This window comes from Kogia breviceps, chromosome 4, assembly GCF_026419965.1.
Source record: "Kogia breviceps isolate mKogBre1 chromosome 4, mKogBre1 haplotype 1, whole genome shotgun sequence".
Lineage (NCBI taxonomy): Eukaryota > Metazoa > Chordata > Mammalia > Artiodactyla > Physeteridae > Kogia > Kogia breviceps.
The window spans coordinates 60,508,982-60,523,033 of record NC_081313.1 but is presented as its reverse complement, the minus strand read 5'-3'; the positions used below and the strand labels follow the sequence as shown (position 1 = coordinate 60,523,033).

The following is a 14,052-nucleotide window of genomic DNA, read 5'->3' as shown; positions in this document are numbered from 1 at the left end:
CTAATGAAAACTTTATTATTTCAGTATATCTTTTCCTGGGCCTTTGGTCAAGGTAAGTCATAATCAGATGAATGAGCTGCCAGAAGTCTGTTAGTAATTGGAAGCTAAGTAACACACTGTCACATGTTTAAATATATTTAATAATATTCCACCAATGTTTCCCTGTCTTGCTTTGTGGGCAATGAAACGTAGATGAGGAAATTTCTGGGCATTTTAACAGAGATGAGGAAAGCTAGCTTTCTGCTGGAAAAGTTTCTGAAAGTCATTCTTACTCAGCAGACACAAAACATTGTTTGCCTCCAATCACATTGGCTTCCCCGAGTGTGTGTGTTCCTCATCCTCCAGGGACTTTTTGATTTAAATGTTTTCCATCAACTCCAATTTCTAACAACCTGATAAATGTTGCTGCTTTTTTTTCTTGGTACTTCAGTGCTCTATTGTTCAGACTTAGAACCACAAAACCCCAGTGTCTGAGCAGGCAGAGTTACTAAGAGGAGATACATAATCAAATGAGGGGCTGCAGCCTCAGTAAGGTTCTACTGCTGTCTACATATCCAAAACCCTTAAAAACATGACTAAAATATTTTGAAGGCAGAGTTTATAAGATTTCCCTAAAAAGGTCTGATTTAGAGACAGATCTAAAAGCATTAAAAACAACAACAAATTGCTCCTTCCCCTCCACTCCAAGAACTTCGGCTTCTGAAAAAACTTGGAAGTGAACAGAAACCATTTTGGATTAATACTTTTTTTGAAACTATCAAGACCTTCATGTGACTACTTGGCCTTTGCATTCTACCAAATAGTATCTAAAAATAAATGTAAGCCCCAAGACTGCAGCAAGTCTTGCCCAATTTGTTTACGGCTGTATCCCAAGTGCTGAGAATAGTGCCTGGCCTATATTAAGGCCACCTGCTGAAGGAATGCATTGCTGCTGAACAGTATCTGAAATCTAGTTGTTCGAGTTCTCCCTGCAGCCCTGCTCCCACAGGGTACTGAGAGCCAGGGTGACCTGCGAGCCCTCCCTATCATTTTCTCCAATGGCTTCATTTCCAAAGTCATGCAAAATCCACCCCTTCTTTGAGAATGACCTCAAAGGGTCACCCAAGATACCTTCTACCCTTTCTCACCGTCTATCATCTACCGGTCTCCCATTCATTCTCCAATATTCATTAAGAAACCCAGCTCCTGGGCTTCCCTGGTGGCGCAGTGGTTGGGAGTCCGCCTGCTGATGCAGGAGACACGGGTTCGTGCCCTGGTCCGGGAGGATCCCACATGCCGCGGAGCGACTAAGCCCGTGAGCCATGGCCGCTGGGCCTGCGCGTCCGGAGCCTGTGCTCCGCAATGGGAGAGGCCACAACAGTGAGAGGCCCGCGTACCGCAAAAAAAAAAAAAAAAAAAAAAAAGAAACCCAGCTCCTGATGCAGCCTTGTCCACTATCATCACCTCAGGGAATGAAGACGACCCATCCACTTACTCGCCTCATCCATCATCCTCCCTGACTTCTACTAATAACCACCATCTCTGCTCCAGGAGTCTACTCCCAACCGCGCCCTTGGGATTTTTTTTTTAAATAAATTTATTTATTTTTGGCTGCGTTGGGTCTTCGTTGCTGTGCACGGGCTTTTCTCTAGTTGCGGCGAGCGAGGGCTACTTTTCATTGTGGTGGCTTCTCTTGTTGCGGAGCACAGGCTCTAGGCACACAGGCTTCAGTAGCTGTGGCGCGTGGGCTCAGTAGTTGTGGCCAAAGGGCTTAGTTGCTCTGTGGCATTTGGAATCTTCCTGGACCAGGGCTCAAACCCGTGTCCTCTGCATTGGCAGGCGGATTCTTAACCACTGTGTCACCAGGGAAGTCCTGCGCCCTTGGTATTGATAGCACAGCATAATAACACTAACAGTCACTAATATTTGAGGGCTTATTATGCACTGGACACTGTGCTCAGTGCCACACAGGCCTTCTCTCATTTAAACTTCCCAACAACCCCATGAAGACATTAAGCTAGAGGTTTAAATAAATTTTTAAACATCACTCAGCTGAGGAGTGGTGGAGCTGTGATTTGAACCCAGGTCAGACTCTTCAGCCAGCGCTCTTAACCATCCCACTGGGATGAAAAGAATCAAAACTTAAAACCCCAGCTATGCCACTCTGTCACACAGACTTTTTCGCCTCGAGCAAAATAAACACCTAAGTCTCAGCTTTCTAATTCATAAAATACTGGCAGAAATAAAGAAGATAATATATGTTAAGTGCTTACTTAGAACAGTACCTAACATACCACAAATGTGTGTTCCATCCATCCTATTAACAAATGCTTAACGAACACCTCCTAAGCATCCAATCCTGTGGCAGGTACTGAAGACAAAGCAGTGACTAAGACAAACAAGTTCTCTGCCTTCACAGGTCTACCCAGACCCTGCTGCATGCTCAATAATAAATATTTGATAGAACAAGTCCTCAAGGAGGTCTGCTAGCCTCCACTCTGCCTCTCTTCAAGCAGCCACAGTTATTTTGTTATAAAGCAATCTAATTAGGGCCCTTCCGGGCTTAAAATCCTTCAGAAATTCCTCATTTGCAAAGAGATAAGAACCAAATTTCTTAACACATTGAGAGCAACTGTACGTAAGTGGCTCAGTTCTCCCTACCCCAACCTCCTCTTCTTTAATCAGTGAAACTCTTTTTCGTTTGAAATCTATTTGGAATCTTGAATTGTAAACCAGATCAATGTAGACCTATTCTGTTAACCTAACCCCTTCCCATCTTTCTCTCTCTCTCTCTCTCTCTCTCTTTCTCTCTCTCTCTCTCTCTCTCTCTCTCTCTCACACACACACACACACACACACACACACATCTGTGTCCTAACCCCTTCCCACATCACACACACACACACACACACACACACCTGTAGCTCCTAAGGCAATGCCACAGGTTCTGTCAAACAGTTTGAAAACCAAGTTTAGATCAGTCTTTTTCTAACTGTAGGGCACAGCCCATTAGTGAATTATGAAATCACTTTAGTGGCTGGAATCTGACTCGGAAAACAAAAATAAAAGTGCATTACATGAACTAATGGCTAAGTATTAGTATATAAAACCTGTTATATACTCACACACACACCCTCACATTCTGAGCTGTGATATAAATTGTATTTCTTAATGTGGATCATGGTCAAAATGCTATTGCTTTACATCCTCTTCTAGCTTCAGTTCCTTCCATTTCCTCAGTCACATAAAACTCCATCCGTATCAAGCCACTTGTGGTTCCCCCAAACCCATCCTGCTCTTCCTCTTCTATGCATGTTAAGTGTATGGTGCTAGACACCAGGAACGCAGTTGCAAGAAAAAAACAAAATCTTGCTTACACGGACAAATATACAAATCACACTATGTAGCTGTGAACCCAAGTAAGTAGTCTAAATGAAACAAATTTGGATTTTTAAGAACACGTACCAAAGACAATTAGGGAGACAAGGGAGCCATCCCTGAAGAAGAATCAATTAGCAGAGATCTAAAGAATATGTCAGAGTTAACTAGGTAAAAGGGTAGAGGAAGAGCATTCCAGACATAACAAAATATAGGCAGCCCTGGGATGAGAGAGGATATGGCATGTCTGAGGAACTGAAAAAAAGGCCAGAGTGCTGGAGCCCAGAGAACAAGTGGGAGGGCAATATGAGACAGGATGGGAAAGGTTGGCAGTGGTTAGACCAGGTGGGGACTTACGGGCTAGGATTTTGTTTTCTGTCCTCAGAGTAATGGAAAGCCATGAGGACGATTTAAACAGGAGATGATGAAATAGGTGTTTTGAAGACACTATGTCTGCAGTGTGGAGGATGGACTAGTGGGAAGGAGTGACTGCAGGGAGACCTGTTAGGAAGCCAGTAGAATAATCCAGGTGAGTAGTGACAGTGAATTGATTCACTATACTGGAAGTCAGGGGAAGAAGAGAGAGGGTGTGGTAGTGAAATAGAGACTGACTCCTAGGTTTTGGCTTGCATAACTGGGCAGATGGTGCTGCTAGCTGAGAGTAAACTGGAAGAGACAGGGTTTGGAGAACACTCTGGGTTCAGTCTTAGATAAGCTACATTTAAGGTGACTTTGAGTTGGATATGGGTCCTGCTAAGACAACCTGGAAGCCATGGGAGTATACCTGGTAAACGAAATTGGGCATGAGTGTGAGGAAAATACCTGGGCTTGAGCCCTGAATGCCTCGCCACTCTTCCTGGTGTTGTATTTCTACTTATTAAAAATGTCTATGAATACACATAGTTAACTACACAGTTTTACTGCTTTAAAGTTCAAATATGGAAATAAGAAAAAGCAAAACTCTGCTCACTTCTTGGGTAATGTTAACACTTTGATACGTACCCTCATATAGTTTTTAAATGGGATGATGCTTTCATACTTTTCTACAGTATGCTGCTTTTTTTTTATAAATTTATTTTATTTATTTATTTGTGGCTGCATTGGGTCTTCGTTGCTACACGCGGGCTTTCTCTAGCTGCAGCGAACGGGGGCTACTCTTCGTTGCGGTGCGCGGGCTTTTCATTCGGTGGCTTCTCTTGTCGTGCAGCACGGGCTCTAGGCACGCGGGCTTCAGTAGATGTGGCACGCAGGCTCAGTAGTTGTGGCACACGGACTTAGTTGCTCCGCGGCACGTGGGATGTTCCCAGACCAGGGCTTGAACCCGTGACCCCTGCATTGGCAGGCAGATTCTTAACTACTGCACCACCAGGGAAGCCCCAATATGCTTTATAAAATCAGCAATGTAATAAGAATATTCTTCTCTATCATGGTATAGACAGTTCTATCTTACTCATCTGAATGGCTACAAAGTATTACACAGTAGGCCTGCATCACAATTTAACCAACAACCCAAGTCACCACTAATGGATAGCTGGGTTATCTGGCAGACAGTTACCTGCCCGTTCAGTAGCCATTGTCCCCCTCTGCCTTGCTCATTGAACCTGATTTTGTTCCAACAAGCAACATGTTCTGCCCTAGGTGATAGTTCATGATTCGCTTAAGGCAAGTGAGACCATCCTGTTGGCCTACCTTTTCAACTTCCCTTGCAGCTATGGGCAGCAATGTTATCAGGCTCTAGCTAATAACCCTAAGCAGAAGTCTGTTGTGTGAGTTTCTGAGTAAGCTTTTGCTTTCCTGATAAAAGAGAACTAACAGGAATACTGACTGCTCTTTCCCCTTTCTTCTGTTTTGGACATGACTATGATGACTGGAGTTCCAAAAGTCATTTTGCAACTACAATGCCATAAGCCAGCACTAAGAAGAGTAAAGCAGAAAGGCAAAGAGAAAGCCTGGGCCCTGATACACAGACACACACGTAAACACTGACTCATTTTAAAGAATCCAAATGTATTTCCACTTTAAAGCCTGAAAAAGTAAAATGAATGCTTTAGATCAAAGATTCAAGGCAGAGATATAAGTGATGCCCTACAAAAATAAGAAGCACACTTAGAACAACACAATGGGGAAATGCTTTCAGCTGTTCCTGAGCACCTTTAGATGTTATGTCTAGAAATGCCTTTCTGGCTCCCTGCCAAGCACATCCCCCTGCCCTGCAACTCGTTAGGAAGGCCTTTGTATACAATCTCTCCTTGTTGGAAACTTCTATTTCTTTTGCCTGCCCTTTGAAAATGTGCCAAATTAAGAAATAATCTTTTACATGAAAAGTTGGAAGGTGTTTGAATTGGATGAACCATAACTTTTCATAAGTTCACAACTAGAGTAAGTGAAACATCAGAAGTAAAAACTTTTTAAAACAGAAAGAAAAAAATCCCCCACTTTCTGAGAAAAAGTGCTTCCTGGCTATTTAATTCTAGAAAATAATTTGTTATTTTACTGTAATGGTGATGGTTTCTTCTGTTCTCAATTTTGCCAGCTTCTCATGTTCTGGCAAAATATGTTAGATTTCTCAAAATTCAGCAACTTGTAGCTCCACTTAAAATAAACACTTAGGGCTTCCCTGGTGTTGCAGTGGTTGAGAGTCCGCCTGCCGATGCAGGGGACACGGGTTCGTGCCCCGGTCCGGGAGGATCCCACATGCCGCGGAGCGGCTGGGCCCGTGAGCCATGGCCGCTGAGCCTGCGCGTCCAGAGCCTGTGCTCCACACAACAGAAGAGGCCACAACAGTGAGAGGCCCGCGTAACGCAAAAAAAAAAAAAAAAAAACCACTTAAAGGCTATTAAGTTAATAAATTTATACTGCATGAATAAACTATAGTTTTAAATATGAGACGCAAAACAACTTTATGCGTAACTCAAATTGTACATAATCCATATTTATGCTTCTAAACAAACAGAAGCTCACATTTGTACTACTTTTACAGTTTACAAAGTGCTTTTACACACATTTTCCCATTTTCTATTCAAGACAAACATGTGAGTTAAATATTCTCATTTCACAGGTAGAAATAGAACCAGACATTATTCAGTGCTTTAACCAGTATATAGTATAGCCCTGAGACTTTAGATCTGCAAAGGGTTTTAATAAAGCAAATATCACATATATTTCAATTTTTATCACCATTTTCAAGTTTCCATTTTCTTAACAAAAGAAAACAATGAAAAAGTTTTCCACAATCTAATATTAAAAATGGGAAATATTACATAGACAGTTGTATACTAACCCAATGAGTGAGATCTACCAGAAGCAAGTTTACTCTGAGGGTCCTATATTGTTACCTGTATGTAGGGCACGGGCACCAGAACCACATTTAGATGAGTAATTTTTCTACTTTAGAGAAAATAATGCAGGACACTCCTAGTGCCTGCAAGTCTAATGTACATATATGTGTGTTAGGGTATGTAGGTGGCCAAAAAGGATACAGAAAATTACTTAATCTAGATTTTTAGAGTTATAGGACCTCTGTTTTTTCCCATCTTAGGCCTTTAATAACTTGACAATTGTTTGGTCATATGTCTCATATCTTTAGTAATGCATTTATTTTTCTTTCCACACCCCCCTTTCTTCCTAAGTACCCTGTACATTAAGACTAGAAATTCCAACAGGTAGCCTTTCTTTCTGAATTATCTTCCGTACTGCATACATTTTTCCAGAATTTTCATTTCCTATTTCTATATCTTGAAGACATTTCTTTTAATAGATGAAGGAGCTATACAGTTTATATTCATTATGAGAAAAGATCAGTTCCAGCACTGATTTCCCGGCAAAAAGCTGAGAGAAAAGTTGAACAGAAAGGAAAAGAACAGTGTTAGCTGGCAGAGCGGTGACACCTGCACTCAGAAGCTGCACTGCAGTCTCCGAAAATCTGAGGTTATCCTTTCATTATTGTGCTGCCAATTTACAGAGGAAAATTCTGGCTGGTCATGAGTTCAAAGCAGACCAGTATGTTTAAATTATTGGTTCAATGAATCATTCTTTTTGATGTTATAATGTTTTTTATTGCATTTGAAGACGTTTTCAATAAGTATCTTGAGTTTGAGGCCTTGGCTAGGTAACCCTTTTGCAGTAGAAATCAGATTTTTCTGGCACAACTCCATTGCCAGCAATGGGATTTATCAAAACTACAAATGCCAGCACACTGAATATTTCAATACTGTACTCAATTGTTCATATCTAAATATTTCAGCTATGAAACAAACCAAAGGTAAATGCTTAATATATAGTACAAATCAACAGATTCTTCACAGAAGAAAACAATGAGACTGATTTTCTACAACATGTCAGCTGTTCATTAGTTCTTCAATAATATTACCTGGGTTATTTCAAATATAGTAACATTTATACACCACTACCCATGTTTTCTCAACATTTTCTACCTAGGTCCTAAAGGGCATAAACAAGGATGTATATAGTCAGAATTGTTTTTATAAACTTTCGATGGCATCATACAATAATGAATATAAGGAGACAAGGACAAATATACATTTAAGTTAGTGGTTACATGAATTTTGCTTATATGGCTAGTTGCTTATATGGGTCTTGCAAATGACAAAATAAAGTAACAAAGCTTGATAAGCTCATCTGTGCCCTGTGAACTTTAGTCCACTAACAGCATAACTTGATTCAGTCACTATTTATTAGTTTTTAAAAATGTTTTTTAAAAACTGCAAACCACACTTTATTACACATTTCTGAATCAAGAGGGGGTAAATTGTGACACGGTTCCCTCATGCCACTGACTCTTTTGGAGAGAAAATTTCTGCAATTAAACAAGAGTTTCCAAATTCTATAAAAAAGCTTTTGTGTTCTATGACTGACCTTCACTCTACAGTCCCTTTGACCCAAGGCACAGTTCCTGGTGCATCTTTTTGAGATTTAGTTTCGGGGAAGTTTTCAGCAAACCTCTCTCGTGCTTTCTCCCAGTTATTTTTGCTCTTGTTTTGGAGAAGGTGAACATCTTCAATTGAAGATGGCTTGCCTGTCCCCAAGCCTGCATGTGTTCGCCGAAGCTGAAGCTGGATCTGTTACCAAAAGTTAAGAAAAGAACTTACTGTAGTATCTAAACACACTGAAATCTGCTGTATCTATTTTGGTACTTCAACTATAATTCTTTGAATTAGAAAAGATTGATGCATAAGAAAAAACTGTCAAATGCATCAAATACATACAGGAATAAATACATGATTACACATGGAACTTAAACTCATTTTTCTACATTGTCTTGTTTGTCAATAAGTACAGTTGACTCTACAGAAAACAGAATCCTCCTTAAATAGCAATCACCAAATTTCACTGAGAGGCTGCAGAATCAATCTGTCATCTACTCTAACGAGAAGTAAAAGCAATGGATGTATTTAAACCTACAGTCCAAGCCTCACCTAAGTAAGTGAACAGGTAAGTTAAACACTAAGAGTCATAAAAAGAGAACTTGTTATTTTCATAAAAGGAGGGGAGGACTTCGCAATATACTGAGAACCATTATAAGCCACCAGTTACTGAGTGCCTAATATATGTCAGGCACCAATCTAGGGGCTTTATATTCCGACATCCCTGAAAGAGTTCTCATTATCCCCATTTTTACATATGAAAACTGAAATCCAAACTTGCCCTAAGCCACACAACTACTGATAGAACACATATTCTAACCTGACTACTAAACCCATGTTCATCCCACTGTACCTCAATGAAATGAGAAAATTTACATTAAACTCACACTGATGCACCCATTATTTCTTTAGGTACTAAGTAATTATCAAGAAAGTTCTCTGATCATATTACTACTTTGTAAGGTTTTTGTGAAAGAGAATCTGAACCTCCAATGAACCATGGGACTACAGAATTAAACCACTGTATTGTTTTCCAGACATGATTCTCTCTATTGCTTGTTACATGCTCTGAATCTTGAACCTAAAACAGATTCTCCAGCTAGTACAGAGTCTGCCCGTTGATAAAGAAACACTGTGATTGCTCTTGCATGTTAGGACAAGGAACAGTAAAGAAGTCATTAAAAATAACTAAAAGACACAGAAGAACTTCTGGCTCAGGAAATAACATTCACTATCCTAGTCTGATGAAGGAAAATACTCTTAAGAGCCTTCCTAAGAACTTTAAAAACAAAACAAATCATAAACACATATTTGGTAACTGTGATTGCCACAGAGGTAGTACTTATGTCTCTTTTTGCTTGCTACAATACTCTTAGCACTTAAGGCAACACCTGGCATATAGTAAGTACAGTAAACACATCCGTTACAAGAATAAAGAATGAAAGAAATCTCGAGTCTTACCGGAGTTTTCATTCCTCCACCATCCTTCCCTAGGCCCTCTCCTTTTTTCCAACCCATTTTTTCCAACATCTTCCGACCTTTATTGCTGTCAGTAATTTCACTTTAGAGAAAAGTAGGATGAGAGTTGAGTTCTAAAAGACCATTTAAGTCACACTTATAATAAATTCATGAATTAAAAATAACTGGTACAACTACTTTAGAAAACTATTTGGCATTACCTAATAAAGTTGAAGATACACAAATTCTACTCCTACATATACTACTTAACAGAAAAGGGAATGTTTTAAGCCAAATCTAACAATAACCACAAATTAGAAACAATCCAGATGTCCATCAGTGGTAAAGTGGATAAACTGTGGCATATTCATACAAGAGAATATTATATGGCAATAAAAATAAAATGTACCTAACATAACAAAGCAATGCTGTACAAAGATAATATAGACACAAAATAAATACTAAATTATCCCATTTGTTTAAAGTTAAAAAATAAGTGAAATTAATCTGATGCTGGTGAAGTCAGTACAACAGTTACCTTTGGGGAGGAGAGAGGAATAGTGATTAAGAGGGGACACTAGGAGGATAGGTTTCTGGGGTTACTGATAATTTTCTATTTCTTGACTAAGATGTGTATTCTGCAATGTGTTAATCTTACGATGTATCACTGATATTGATACTTACATTTGTGAATTTAACATCAACAAAAAAAGTTAAAATGAAACTAAACCTCTCATAAACTATTTGTATTCTGTTTTATGATTTTAAGGTCTGCTAATTTAAGGGCATTTTAATTTTATGTTCTATCACATTGCCTTTTCAGTTCTACAAAATATGTAAATTAGCTCTTCAATAACGATAACCCAAGCAATGTCAGACCAATGGATTTCACATTTCATTTCTGTCTTCTAATTTAACTGTAATGCAATCTTCATATTCTCCAGCAATTATTTCAAAAATATTAAACCTTAAAATATACTTGTCATGTTGCTTAGCATATCTAATTTAAAATGCTATATTTCATAAAATGTGACTCCATAAATTCTAAGATGCACTGTTAGTCTATGTACCATTAAGAAAAAACTCCTATCACATATAACTGTAAAATTCTATCCAAGTAGTATATCTTAGAATCAATAAAATGATAATAAGTCAAAATTTAGTAACTAATTGTGAGTTCTACATGAAAGATTTAAATGTTAACTAAACCTAGAATTTATATTCTGAGAAACAAAATGTAGCTAATATATGATTAAATGCAGAAATATAATCATTTTGTAGGCTTCAAAATTACATTTTTCCTGTTTATCAATGCTACTTTACCAAGAGAAATGAACCGAATCAAAAATAAGTAAGGGACTCCCCTCGTGGTCCAGTGGTTAAGAATCCGCCTTCCAATGCAGGGGATGTGGGTTCCGTCCCTGGTCGGGGAACTAAGATCCCACATGCTACGGGGCAACTAAGCCCACGCACCACAACTAGAGAGAAGCCTGCACCCCTCAAAGAAAGATCCCACGTGTCACAACTAAGATCCCGTGTACCACAGCTAAGACCCGACGCAGCCCCCCCTCCCAAAAAAAGTAAGAAAAATAGTATTTCAGGGTCAAGAACAGAAGCAGCTGAGTTCTGAAATAACTATTAAAAGTATCAGTCCATACCAATTTCTTACTAGCCCAGCCTCCTAAATATCTAATATATAAAAAGTATGGTTACTCAATTGTTTGGCTACAATGTTAGCTATGCATATATATGTGTGTTTAAGTTTGTATGTAATAAATCTGTATGTATACTTACATATATGATCAGTAATTTTCTAGGGAATAAAGCAATACCAATATTAGAGGAAAATGTAAACAGATGCAGTTTCCATCTTGTTCTATATTATTCCTTTAAAGGCTACCTATCAGATTATATAGCCCTATAAATCACATTACCCTATGAATGTGATTATGGCACAAAGACTGTTTCAAGCAATTAAAATTTAATACTTACGAATGAACAGATGCAGGAGCATCATCTCTTTGGAAAGTTCCTTCACTTCCAATCTGCTCTCTACGTTTTCCAGCTCTATCTTTATATTTTGGATTCTTCAAAGCCTTTTCATCTTCGTAGTCTGTATTCTTCATAAACATGAAATATTCATTGAGGAAAACAAAACTGATAAATAAAAATATAATGTCTGTATATTTGCCTTGCTTAGCAAATATGGTTCAATGTGGTCTCCATTAAACAAGCCATGATATAAATTAAGATATGATACAAATTAAGACAATTACATTATTAAATATTTCTATTCTACCCCCTTTAATATAGTGAAAATATAGTATATTTTGAATCAATGCTGTATACTCATATTCTCATATGAACTACCAGTATTCAAAAAAAATATGGAGAACCCCTGGGGTTGGGGAAAAAAATCTATTTCTCCTTTTCTCTAAGGAACTGAAAGTTCCAAAGGACCTAAAATATTTTGATACTCTTCCTTAGAAGGGAAAAATGTAGAAAGTCTTTAAAAAATAGATAAAAGGAAATAAATACTCTTTTACCCTGGCAATCATAATAGCTTTTTGCTTCAATACAGCTTCATTATATGATTAATCAGTCACTCAACAAATATTTTCTAAGAGTAAGTTATGCCCTATGCTAGGTGACAGAATGCAAAGAAATGTATAATCCTGAAGTGCAGACACACACAGTCTTCAGCATGTTACAGTATGACTGGTTCAACAGTTAAGGTATACACAAGATATGGCAGTGGCACAGAAGAGATAGGCAATTCAGCTTGGGGTTTCAAAGGCTCCTCTTCCCCTTTGTTACTATTTGCTAATCTTTATATAAAAAGTACAACATTCATCCAAAAAGATGCTACGGACTGCTAGAGCAATACAAGGAAAGTACCACAGAAGTTTTTACTTAATTCTGCTTTCAAAACAGAAAAATACAGACCACCAACCCTAATGGGTATTCCCCCCAGAAAATGATGTAGAAATTGAGCTAAAATTTTTGAAAAAACATTTTAGTATCTCCTTATATATCTTCTATTTTCCTCCCAAATTAACCTCTTAACATTTTTTTCTATTATGATTTCGCTCCCTTAGTACAACAGTAACAAAAAATACAATTCTGCATAAAAATGTTATTTTGCCAGCATCTTTTCTGACTTGTTCATAAAGTGTAAAAAACACTGGACAAATACACTTAAGACCTAGATCCTATATCTAGCTCTGTCATTTAGTAGGTAGGTGACCAGCTCTAGTTTCTCTAATGTAAACTGGCAATATTAATTAGTTTCCTGGTCTACTTATAGGATTAAATGGTAATTTTTTAAACTGCCTTATTGAGGTATAATTAACATACAATAAATTACACATAAAGTGTACAGTTACTTCTGAGATTTGTATACTTATGAAACCATCGCAATTAAGATAATAAACATATTCATCTCCCACAAAAGTATCCTCGTTGTTCTTTGTAATCTATCCCTCCAGCCCCTCTCCCTGTGCATCTTCTCCTGTAGCCAGGCAACCAATGATCTTTCTGCCATGATACATTAGGGTTGCTTTCCTAGAATTTTATAGAATCGAAGTATATAGTATGTTGAGTTGATCTTTGAACAACATGGATTTGAACTTGGTGGATCCACTTATAGATTTTTTTTCAGTGGTAAATACTACAGTACTACATGATCTGCAATTGGTTGAATCTGTGGATACAGAACCCCAGGTATACAGGAACTGGACATAGAGGGCTGAGTACCAGCTATATGCAGATTTTTCAACCAAGGTGAGAGTCAGCACACTTAATCCCCAGGTTTCTCAATGGTCAACTGTACTCTTTTTGTCTGGCTCTTTCACTCAGCACAATCATTTTGAGATTCATCCATGTTGTAGTCGGTATCAATAGCTTATGCTTTTTTATTGCTAGAGTGTTTGACCATATAGATTTAACATAGTTTATCTATTAATGATGGACAGATGAGTTTTTTCCAGTTTTTGGCTATTAGAAAAAAAGTTGCTGTGACCATTTGCTCACTAGTTTTTGTATGAACATATGCTTTCATTTCTCTTGGATAGAAATGAAATACTTTGAAGTAGAATGGTGAATATTCAGTAGGTGTACATTTAACTTTTAGACAAAGTACTAAACTCTTCTTCAAAGCAATCACACCATTTATATTTTCACCAGCAGTTCCTGAACAGGAACAGAGTTCCTGTTCCTCCACATGCCCACCAACACTTAGTATGGTCAGTCTTTTTAACTGGTTTTGGTTTTACATTGCAATTCCCCAATGGCTAATAATACTGAACATCTTTTCATGTGTGTATTTGCCACCTGCTTTGGTGAAGTGTCTATT

At 38.2% G+C, this 14,052-nt stretch overlaps 1 protein-coding gene across 1 annotated transcript in view; it reads right to left on the bottom strand.

The window, feature by feature from the left end:
- Window positions 1-6,475: 6,475 nt before the first annotated feature.
- AGGF1 (angiogenic factor with G-patch and FHA domains 1) overlaps window positions 6,476-14,052 on the bottom strand; it is a 48,722-nt gene continuing 41,145 nt past the window's right edge. The window contains exons 12-15 of the mRNA XM_067031178.1: window positions 11,691-11,818; window positions 9,702-9,801; window positions 8,233-8,435; window positions 6,476-7,185 (exon numbers count right to left, since the gene is read on the bottom strand). Coding sequence (XP_066887279.1) covers window positions 8,235-8,435; window positions 9,702-9,801; window positions 11,691-11,818 — 429 coding nt within the window. The 3' untranslated portion in view covers window positions 6,476-7,185; window positions 8,233-8,234. The remainder of the gene's footprint in view (window positions 7,186-8,232; window positions 8,436-9,701; window positions 9,802-11,690; window positions 11,819-14,052) is intronic.